General features: G+C 38.1%; 1 protein-coding gene across 1 annotated transcript in view; it reads left to right on the top strand.

The window, feature by feature from the left end:
• Positions 1 to 12101, top strand: part of LOC120397306 — a 427598-nt gene that overhangs the window by 287676 nt on the left and 127821 nt on the right. The window contains exons 20-21 of the mRNA XM_039523006.1: positions 3615 to 3703; positions 9766 to 9905. Coding sequence (XP_039378940.1) covers positions 3615 to 3703; positions 9766 to 9905 — 229 coding nt within the window. The remainder of the gene's footprint in view (positions 1 to 3614; positions 3704 to 9765; positions 9906 to 12101) is intronic.

Below are 12101 nucleotides of genomic sequence, written 5' to 3'. Positions count from 1 at the left end.
ATCAGTTTTTCTCCCAGCTCTAGTCAGATGGAGAGCAAGAATTTTCTAGTGAGGACCATCCTGTTTCTTTTTCTCCATATTTTTAACCTTCAAAAACTATTCTTCATAATGCTGACTGTGTATCTTGATTGTTTCGCTTGCATCATGTAAGTCACCTTTGTTTTCTCATCTTATATCTTTCATAGTAGGTAAAAGTGTGTAATAGCCACCTCAATTTTAATCAACTGTGTCTTCTGTTGGGACAGTCCTTGATTTGCATTCACTACAAAGGCTCCCTGCGCTCCTCTCAGCAGCGTGAGAGCTTACACTGTTAGGTCTTCAAGAGAAACCCTCAGATTGGAACTCCCAACTAGAAAGTGGAATACTAGTCACAGGGGCTTCCTGACTACTCAGCCCAGAGGGTAACATCCATCAAGCACAGCACATTGTGTGCAGATGGGAGTGAAGGATGTATTGCTTCCAACAGGGAATAAGGAATCAAAATAATTCCTTCATTACCAAGGCTTATCCATAGGCATCTCCTCCTGGCGGCATGGGGTACAGCTGATGCCCGATATGCATGACTAAGCAGCAAAATCATTTTAGCTTTGACCATCTCTTCCCTTTTCACCCCAATTTTAAAAATGTGGATCCCCATGCACGCAGAGGAACTTGCTATAGGTGAAGTACACTTTGTGTCCCAAATTGGGTGTGAGATATGTAGAATTTAAACTGTCTCTTCAGTGCTTTATATCCCTGAGATCAGAGATTGCCCCTCCCACCCTGCAATATGAAGGTCTTGAAAGTAACTTTGTCTGACCATTCCTCTTTGAGTCCAGGTGTTACTATTAACATGTCCAGTCTACATTGGCAGCGAAAAAGCATCATCAGTGCATTTATTCACTTGTACACCATTACTTTTATTCTGGAATCTGCTAGAGTTCTTAGTAAGAGCACTTGGTCATAGATTTATAGTAGTGTGGCTGAAATATGTTTTTTATTGCCTTAATCAGAGCCTAGCAAAATTGTACTTCTCCAACTTCGTACATGTATTTTTGAGAACATAGAAATTTCACGTCTGCAGTTGAACTTTAGCATAGTGGTAATATTTGTCCTTGCTAATTCCATTTTGTGTTATGTTCTCTTCTCCAAATTGTTCATATATATTGGGAACTGTATTGTGTGCCCCTAACTGTCAGGAGCAGAATGTATTTTGAATCAATTTACTGAGTCACTGCTAAGTGGTATATCTGGAAAAAGTTGACACCTTTGACATTTTCTAAAATAGCAAAAATAACGGTATTTAAGGGCATGATTTATGGATGCTGTGTGTCAAAAGAATTTCTGTGTTGTTATGGTTTGCAGTACAACTATTTCAACCATCAAATTGCTGATATGGTGACTAATTAGTGCTTTATTAGTGTTTTTGTGGTCAATTATAAAGTGTTATAAAAAAGCAAAATGCAGTTTAATAAAGAAGAGCTGTGCAATTCTTGTTGTTTCCTTCTTGGAGCTACTTTGTTTTGTGGGTGGAAGAATTTTTTTTACATAGCTCAGTTTTTATAAGACACATTTCCCCCCAGTAACTAAGAACAACTTCTATGATTAAAAAGTAGACTGGAGCCTTTAGATGTCTTTCTGATTTCTGGCCTCTATTAAAAACTTCTTAAAATAATAGATAGATTTAATTCCTCAAGCCAAAGAAAAATTATATCATCTTAAGTATTTTCCATATTTATTATATTGATTTGACTTGGCTGCAGAAAAAAAAAAAAAGGAAGCAAAATCTCTTGTATTGCAAGTTTTAAATGTACCAGGCTAAGGTTTACTTAATTAGAACCTCCAGGCAACAAAGGAGCCTTTTTTTAAATTCTGTGAATCTTAATATGCTAAATAATGCAAAGCTTCGACTCTTCAAGCATGAGACACACATCTGGCAGCTTAACATTTAAATTACAGGAAAAAAAACACTTCAGTTGTAATTTTCATGAAGAAAAGAATGGGAAATGTATTACAACTAAATTTAATTTCTTTTTAGATTTTTCATCCTGTCTAATTGCAAGCATTTTGCCGTCTTTCTCTTTATTTATTTATTTTTATACAATTTTTTTTCTTTGCATTTTCTTGATCTTTAATTTGAGCTACTTCTCACTGTTTCAGCCACTGAAGAATTACATTGTGTTTTTACTTAGCAAAAATTGTTCAGAGGAATCTATCTTGGGTTAAAATAATGAGCTCACTGGTACAGAAAATAAAGAGAAGAATGGAATTTCAGAGCCTCACAAATAAAATACGACAGGCACAAGACATGACTAAACAACAATTTTGAGTTGGTTCCAACTCCAAGTTTTAATTTTTCAATATTATTCTTTTCTTTATTTTGCTATTTTCTGGCTGTTTTCATGCAAAAGTAATTACTTCCTTTTTTTCTTCATATTTCTCCAAAGAACATTGACAAATTGTTAATTATTTCTGCAAAGTTCATTTGGTAAACCATTAAAATATGGCAAATTAAAACATTAGCACAACAAAGAAAAAATCAATAACCTATAATTCCAAGTGTGTAGTCTGGAAATATATATTATCACCCCCCACATACACTTTTAGTTCATGTTTATATGTGTGTGTAATATATGCAGAGTACTCATAATATACAATCTATATTGTGATATAGTGTATGTGTGTGTATGTATGCGTGTATGTACATACACACAAACACACTATGGGACAGGTACTTAATGGATGTAAGTTATCATAGATGACTTCAGTGGAACTATGACAATTTACACCAGCTGTGGATCTGAACATATATATCATGAGCTCTGTGGGGGTGTGTAAATATATAAAACTCTATACACACACAAACACACGTACATGTGCATGTGCAAATAAATTACTATGTAAGTGCAACATATGTATACACTGAGCTCTCAAACACACTTGACTAGCACTACTAGTTGACAATAGGAGTAACTAAAAAATGTAAAAATAATAACTAACCATATCATTTGTCTGCCTTGGTTGTGTTGTGTCTTTCCAGTTTCACCCCTAAATTCTCCCTTTCTCACCGGTGCTCAGTGTAATGTGGTTGGAGATTTTTGTTTGCATTGCTGGCCACTCTGCATGTGCCACCATGTTACATTTAAGCCCTTTTGCAGTGATACTGAGCAACTGTTGTTACGTGAATGCTGGCACTTTGGATCTACTTTCAGTTGCACTCAGCAGGTAGCAGAATTGAGCCCATGGTTTACACAACAAAGTAACCAACATTCTTTATACTGAAGAAATAAATCTGGTGTTATTTAAAGTTTTCTGCACTATTATTGTTCTTGTGTCCTTTATTTCTATCTACCCAAGGTACTTATATGGCCCTGTTACCATAGTATCACACTGTTCAATGCATTTATCCTCACAATGCTGCAGTGAAAAGGGAAGCTCTATTATCCCCATTTTACACATGGAGAACTGAGGCACAGAGTGGTCAAGTGACTTGCCCAAGGTTACACAGGAAGTCTGTGGTGGAGCATGGAATTGAACGTGGGTTGCCTAGGTTCCTGGCTAGCATGCTAACTAGTTCTCCTCCATTTCAGGTCTTTTTCTTATATGAAATTATATATGTGGTTTTTTGCTTATAGGAAATTATCCTTGTCAAGTTATCTCAAGTGATTCACATAAATATTATGATTTGGTCCCAGTGAAAGAAGAGCAAGGTATCTCTTATAAGGTAAGGACAATGTTATGCTCTTCTTTAAGCTGCATATATCATTCTCTTATTACTAAATAAAGTTTCTCAGAAAACATTTGCTGATACAGGTAATAGGTATTTTGGTCTTCTAAGTAGGTTTTCCTGTGCACAAGGGAAAGGAAAGCAGCTGATATTCCAATATGCCAGTAAACCTTTATGGCTCAGAACACACCTTTTCCTGAGCTGCTAAAGACTGGCTAAATCAATCAGTTTATAAGTTACCTTCCCCCCTTTGAAATAGTATTAGATTTCTATTTGCTGATTTTGCGGTGCTGTTACAAGTTATTGGCTCTAGTCACTGCAGCTTCTACCTGTTCTCTGCAGAGGATACATTTTGTTTTGTTTTTTAAAGTTATTCTTGTGGATCAGACTATAGCTACCGCAACACCCATATGACCAGTGGAATTCTTATGGGGAAAACTGAGGCACAGGGTGAAATGACTTATTGCCCAAGAGGCCAGTGGGAATGGAACACAGGTTTGCCCGAGTCCCAGTTCTGCGATCTATCCACTAGACAACACTGTCTCCTTTTACTCTAATTTTACTCATATCTGATCTAAACAGGTCAGTTCAAGAGAGGAATGGATCCAGAAGAGTCCTCCTCCTTTTATTCCAGGGATCACCATTTTACTCTTTTTGAAACCTTCCTCTTTTAAGGTTTGATCCTGCATAGTGGAGATCAATGGGAGTTTTGCCATTGACATAAGGAAGCAGAATCAAGACCTTAGTGCGGACAGCCACTTAGTACTCTTCTTTGGAGCCCCCCTCACAAACCCACTCCCACCAATAAATCATCCAGCAGAAACAAATGTAGTAAATCTAAGCATGTTAACTTCCAGAACATATCTGAGTTTTATCAAACTTGAGTGAGACAGCCAATTCCAATCCTAAACCCATGTCTCCTATGCCATGTGTCAAATTGCTGTAATTAATATCCATTCCCACCACCAACAAGCAAATCCTAGCAAATTTCCCTAAATTTGCATGGAAATAATTCTGCCTCGTGTTCTGAATCATAGAAATATAGGGCTGAAAGGCATTGCAAGAGGTCATCTAGTCTGTTTCCCTGTGCTGAGACAAGACTATGTATTCCTAGACCATCCCTAACCAAATGATTGTCTAATCTATTATTAGAAACCTCCAGTGATGGGGATTCCACAACCTCTCTTGGTAACCTATTCCAATTCTTAACGATCTCATAGTTAGAAAGTTTTTCCTAATATCTAACCTAAAGCTCCCTTGCTGCAGATTAAGGCAATTACTTCTTGTCCTACCTTCAGTGGATACAGAGAACAGTTGATCACTGTCCTCTTTATAACAGCCCTTTTAACATATTTGAAGACTGTTATCAATCCCGCCTCAGTCTTCTTTTTTTCAAGACTAAACATGCCCAGGTTTTTCTAAGCTTTCCTCATAGATTAAATTTTCTAAACCTTTCATCATTTTTGTTGCTCTCCTCTACGCTCTCTCTCCAATCTATCCACATTTTCCTTAAAGTGTGGTGTCCAGAACTGGATGCAATAATCTGGCTGAGGCCTCACCAATGCTGAGTAGAGCAGAACAGCCACATCCTGTGTCTTACTACATATGACACTCCTGTTAATACACCCCAGGCTGATATTTGCCTTTTTTTGAAACTGCATCATATTGTTTATTCCTATTCATATCCATCAGATTCTTTCCAGCAGTACTACTACCTAGCCCAGTATTCCCAGTTTTGTATTTGTGCGTTTGATTTTTCTTTCACCACTGCAGTTCTTTGCACTTTTTCTTTATTGAATTTCATCTTATTAGCTTTTGACCATTCTCTGAATGACTTTGAAAAACATATTTCTATCCTGTCTTAATATATCTTGCCAAAGTTGTCTTTGCTATTCAAAATGTGTATTATGTATATGTAATAGATATTTGACTTCACCACCTTGCCCAAATGATTAACTCGGCAGTGCCCCAAAGTTGAAAGCTTAGAATGCCAGTTGCAGGGCACTAAAATTCATACATTCCCTCATGGACACCTCATGGAAGATCTTGCACACTGTGATTCGAGAAAGCATTCGAGAAACACTGACATCTGGTGAAGGACAGTCATTTACAAACTCACACTTGGCAATGCCCCATATAGTCACTAGGGTTTCTTCTTGCTTGGTGTGCTGAAACCATAAACTTCCATGTTGACCAGTATTGTCTCATTGTTTTCTTGTACTCCCCCTTCAGTTTGCATCAAGCTGCTATTATACTTAGATGGTCCTTGCCCAAAGGAACTTACAATCTTCTTGCTCCGTGCTTGTACAGTGCCTAGCACAATGGCGTCCTAGTCCAGGACCAGAGCTTCTGGGCACTCTGGTAATTATTGATAATAACAAGAACGTGTGTCAATGATTTTTTAAACCTCAGCTCTCCATATCTTGTTGTTCATCAAGATTCTGCCTTGTGGGTGTTTGCCCTCTTCTAGGGCCATGTGTTCTGGTCTCTTTTGAATTAATTTCTTTGTCACTGAGGTGGTCCCTGAGTGTCAATGTCTTCCACGTGTTTTATCTTCATACAAAGGGCCTGAGAGTTGTACTTTCATGTGCATTTGTCTTGACACCTCGTAAAGTGTGTACCAGGCATTTTTTGTCTTATTTTGTATCTATAAGCTTCAAGTCCCTCTTTCTTTTCACATTAGTGTCCAAAGGCACGAATAAGGGAAAACAACCATACTGTCAGATAAGAGGGGATCCCTCTGAAAGAAAGAGCACCTGTGGTATCAGACATGCTGACACTGTCATTTTCTAACTGCTTGGCCAAGGAGCTGATCAACTTGTGAATAGGCACAATGCCATTTAAACACATGGGCACACATTGCCATGAAACCACATATGAGTCTCTCATGCATAGTCTCAGGGCAGAATATACCAGTGGGGCTTCTCGCATGTCTGTCATTCCTGAGTATTGACATTTGTAGTTGAGAGAATGTGTCCATGCTAAATTACCCTGGGCTAGATTTACTATAAAATATTTTTAATGTGTTTAATGTCCCATAGGGGAAATAATAATTGATCATGTATAAACCGTATTCAGAATAATTTGTTCCTCTGCTTCATATGGTTTCAAAAACAGAGCTAAAATATTATTAATGCTTCCAGAGCAGCAGCATTTTAAAGGTGGATTTGCTAACAGTACAATAACATTGAGCATTGAAAAAAAAGTCCAAATCCATATAATCTTCCCCCCCATCCATCTCCTTCCCCATGAGAAGAAATTGAGGAAAGAACTGAAAATCCCCCGTTTCAAGTCACTGAGTTTTCAAGCAATTGTCCCCTTTAGGGATGCGAGGAAGGCATGAAATAATCAGAGCAACAACCACAAGAGCCATTTTAGAAATGGAGGGCCAGGTCCTGGGGCAAAGCTGCATAGCTCTTGGAGTGACAGACTGAAGGGAAGTGTTAACTATCTGGGCTGGCTCCAACCCCATAATAACCAGCTCCCTTTAAAAAGAGAGTCATGGTGTTATAGTAACCTCACCAGTGGCTGGCTCCAAACCCCTACCTCATAGTCGCCCCATTTCAGCAAGGTACTTAAGCACCTGGGTAATTTAGTACTGAGTAGTCCTATTGACTTCAATAGGATGACTGTGCTTATGAATGTGGTTAAGTTCCTGGCTGAATGAAGACCTATGTTAGGGTACTGGAGCACAGACGGGTTTCTGTATAGAGCAATGCTGACATGAATTATTGGGCATTTGAAATCTGGTTTTAAAAATTTTAAATGACCCCTTTTTTCATAATGGATTCAGTGAAAACGTCTGGATCCACCCCCAACCCCCCCCAATTCATTGTGGTGTTTGAAATCAAGATGCAGGGTCTGAATTTTGTTACCTGAGCCCATTTCTGAGCCTGGTAATGGATTTTTCTCTTAAAATAAATTCCTAATGGAACTTTCTTGACAATCATTGCATCAGCAATTTTTACACAGTTCATTATTTGTTAACAGGTCTACTCTTTTCCTATTTTTTTCATCTTTAAGAAAAATATTTGACAAACTTTGCCTATTTCTTGCACTGTGTTCTGTTGTTGTCATTATTGTTTTTAAAATAAACATTTTTTGTGGACAATAGAAAAGGTTACATTAGTAGAAGGAATGTTTTTCAGAACCAGCTGAGCTACATATGTACATAGAATGTGCTCTGGGTGAGAGTGAAGAGCAGTGGTAGCACCTTATTTTATGTTATCACCATGGTATGGCATACAATTATAATATTAAGTGATGGTTATTAAGGACACAGTCATCTTTGTCATATGATCTTTGTGAGAAATTAAATGCATGCCCATCCTCAGGCCATTGAATTAATGTTTAGTTTTGAGTTATGTTTGTGAATGATCAAATATAGGCCAATGAAATTCATACATAATCCTTTTTAATGCCTTTTTGGTTTGTATCTTAAGTAATGTATTTTTGATTTAATTTTCCCAAGGAGTAACATCATAGAAACTATGTCAGTGCAACTCACATACTTTGCCCACACAACCTTTTATGAAATCTCAAACTGTTTTTAGGGACTGAGTTCTTGCAGTGATATGCCTAGCTAGTCCACAACACTATTCCATGGTTGTATGATATTAATGTTTAAAGGCATCTTTGAGTATGAAACCCACTTCTACCATACCTTAACTATACAAATTCCTATAAAACCATCTTTGCAGCCATGTTCTATGGCAGTATTTCAACTGACCACTGAAAATATCATAATGATTTTTATCATATTTATCTATATCCATGTTTAGCATACCATTGACATGGATCTGAGTTTCAGTCTGCTGTGTCAATGAGTCCTAAACTAAACTGCAAAAGATAGCTGTGTCTATGCAATCAAATTTTAAACAGATTTGCCTGTTAGACCATAATAGCTTATTGAGTAAACAGTGTAGTAATACTTTTCTGTATTAGTATATTTAGCAAAATACATGGTGATCTTACTGGGCTCCATACTGCAGTCTTATGCTAGCAAAACTCCCACTGAGGCCTCCAAGGTCTATAAAGAAAATATGATTTCTAGTTAATTACTGTGTTCATAGATTCATAGATTTTTAAGGTCAGAAGGGACCTGACCATCTAGTCTGACTTCTAGTCTGTATAACCTAGGCCATAGAATTTCATCCAGTTACTCCTGTACTGAGCCCAATAACTTGTGTTTGAGAAAAAGCATATCTTCCAGAAAGGTGTCCAAGCTTGATTTGAAGGCCTCAGGAGGTGGAGAATCCCCCACTTTCCATGGTAGTTTGTTCCAACGGGTAATCACCTTCACTGTTAGAAATTTGTTTTTTATTTCTAAGTGAATTTCTCTGGCTTTAACCTCCACCCATGTGTTCTTGTTATGCTTTCTGTGCTATATTAAAGACCCCTTAGTGCCTGGTATTTATCCTCATGAAGGTACCGATACACCATGATGAACTCACCTCTTGATCTTCATTTTGGTGAGCTAAATTGGTCAAGCTCCTTAAGTCTCTCTGATGGATTTTTTTCCAGTCCTCAGCCCTTCAGAACTAAAAACATAGGGAGAGAATGTGGGCAGTATACAAGGATCCCTCCTAGCACTCCCAAAGGGAATGGGAATGGTGAGGAAATATGAACTGTGGCCCAACCCACTTCTTCACAGGACAGCAGAACAGGGCAGTTGGAAGAGAGAGGCAGGTTGCATCATTCTCTGGGTTCTGTAGCAGAATTGGGCTTAATAATGGATGTGTACCAGTTTCTTGGATAATACAGTAAGCGTGTTGGGCCTGGGTCACTACTGCTTCACTCCAGGTTTACACCAGTGTAGTACAATGAGTGGTCAGGCCCACTGATAGAAGTTAACGTTAAGGTGGAATTGGCAATTCTAACTTTGTATTTATTGGCTTTTGTCAGTATGTGTTACAGCCTTCATATTACTTTGATATAATATTATGTCCTGATTATTCTGAATATGTGTAATAATTTAAAGATGCAATTGAAACAAGGTTTATGCTTTGTTTTTTGTTGCACCTATTTAATGTTTTATTTATTAATCTTTTATTTTAAAGATGAATCAAAGTGATCCAACTGACCAACAGTGTCAAGGCAAATCAAGTCCTGGAACCAGTGTAGCTGCAGGAGAAGGGGAAGCATCTTCACCGAATACTTCTTATCTGGACGAATTAGAGAAGTATAGATTCTCTGTGTGGTAAGTAACCTAAGCATCTAATAGCCTTATATCTAGAACTTATTTTTTGTTTGCTTATGTAAAATAGTGTACATAAGAATATAAGAACGGCCGTACCGGGTCAGGCCAAAGGTCCATCTAGCCCACTATCCTGTCTACCGACTGTGGCCCATGCCAGGTGCCCCAGAGGGAGTGAACCTAACAGGCAGTGATCAAGTGATCTCTCTCCTGCCATCCATCTCCATCCTCTGACAAACAGAGGCTAGGGACTGTAGCAATGACGAAGCCAAGTCAGTCAGTCTGTTCCCGTGGAGCGCCCCCAACGGGGCTGTCCACGTCTATTTATTATAATTGGTTACATAAATCATGCTATTATACGCATGTACAAACTCAAGCCAACGTCTCGCCCCCTCTCCTGATTGGTGCTTTATGCACTGTGTACTCCAGAGATATACACCTGGTCAGCGCTTAATCTGTGTGTCTCCTGACCGGAAGTGTGGGGGGGTTGGGAACCACTTCAGCGGCTCTAAATATTGGGGGCGGTTTTCCTACCTCCTTAGTGCTTAAGAAGTGTAAAGTTCCTACAAGGGACACCATTCTTACCCATTCTGGCTAATAGCCATTAATGGACTTAACCACCATGAATTTATCCAGTTCTCTTTTAAACGCTGTTATAGTCCTAGCTTTCACAACCTCCTCAGGTAAGGAGTTCCACAAGTTGACTGTGCGCTGTGTGAAGAAGAACTTCCTTGTACTTGTTTTAAACCTGCTACCTATTAAAACATAGCACATATATATATACATTACACACAAAGAACTATGTTAACAGAACATTATGTTTGCAAATTCAAGCCCTTAAAAGTTAGCAAATGCCAGTGTTAAAGTTGCTGTGTAATCTTAATTCAATCCCCTTGTGCATAAGCATTATGATACAGTCTTTCTTTCCATGAGAACATAATATATTTTACATAGGATCCCCACCTCATTCAGTGCACAGGATGGGCAGTGCTCATTTACTATTTTGTTTTCTGCTCAATGAATAGCTCCAGGCCTTATTTACTAAACACTGTTCAAATCCCACTCTGTAGACAGAATTATTAATTTGCTAGTGGGGTTTTCTATAGGCACTCATCACTACAATGTCTGAATGCTTCACAAACATTAATTAATTAATTTTCACAACACCTCTGTGAGGTGAGGGGTGTTGTTATTCCCATTTTACAGATGGGGATCTGAGGTACAGAGGGATGAAGATAAAAAGTTTCCACTAATTTTGGGTGCCCAGTTTGAGAGGCTGGAACCTGATTTTTTTTAGAATACTTGCCAATATATAGCATAAGGGCTTGTTGGAAAAAACATTGATGGAACCATTTTCTGTCAGACATTGCAATTTTGTTGAAGTTGAAAACCTTCACGAAATTGTTTAAATGTTGCTGAAAATTCATTTAGGAGGTAAGCTGGAAAAAAAGTTCTGACAATGTCAAAACATCTCACTATGACATTTTCAAAGCAAAATGTTTCAGTTTTTTGTTTTGAAGTTACTTTTCTCTATGATCTTTTATTTAGTCTATATGATAAAATAAAGGTATAGTATGAAACATAATATATAATAAAAAAGGCAAACTCAAAACAAAACTTTGTTGTCAAAACAAAACATTTCAATCCATCAGAAACCATTTTTTAAATTTTTTATCTTGCGGAGAAGTTCAAAATTGTGTGTGTGGGGGGGTTGTTCCTAATCAGAACAAAGGCAAATGCTGAAATCTCAAAATCTTTTGTGAAATGGAATTTCCGTCTTCCTATCACAGCTCTGTACAATGCTTTATATGTTCAAAGCAGAGCTCAATACTTGAAAATCTGGATTTCAAGTCAGGCACCCAGAAAATAAGGAACACACAATGAGTGACCTCTTGGGAGAAGTTTGGTTTAAGTGACTTTTCCAGAATTACATAGGAACACTGATATAGGCAGCGATAGAAATCCCATACTTCAGAGCGGCATTCAACTGCCATTACCATGAGACTATCCTTTCTTTTCCCGTAGTCCCCTGCCTCATGAAGCAGCAAATGAAGGGGTCCTCCAGACAACAGTCTCCTTCACGCAACCCTGGATCACCCCCAGAGCAGTGAAGCACTGAATGAAGCAGGGGGTCCTCTGGAAAAAATAGTGTGTGATCATGTCATTAAAGACTGTGTCATAATGCTGCTGGAAGTGTTG

Source organism: Mauremys reevesii, linkage group 2 (genome assembly GCF_016161935.1).
Source record: "Mauremys reevesii isolate NIE-2019 linkage group 2, ASM1616193v1, whole genome shotgun sequence".
Taxonomy (NCBI): domain Eukaryota; kingdom Metazoa; phylum Chordata; order Testudines; family Geoemydidae; genus Mauremys; species Mauremys reevesii.
This window is presented reverse-complemented; position numbering and strand designations above follow the sequence as displayed.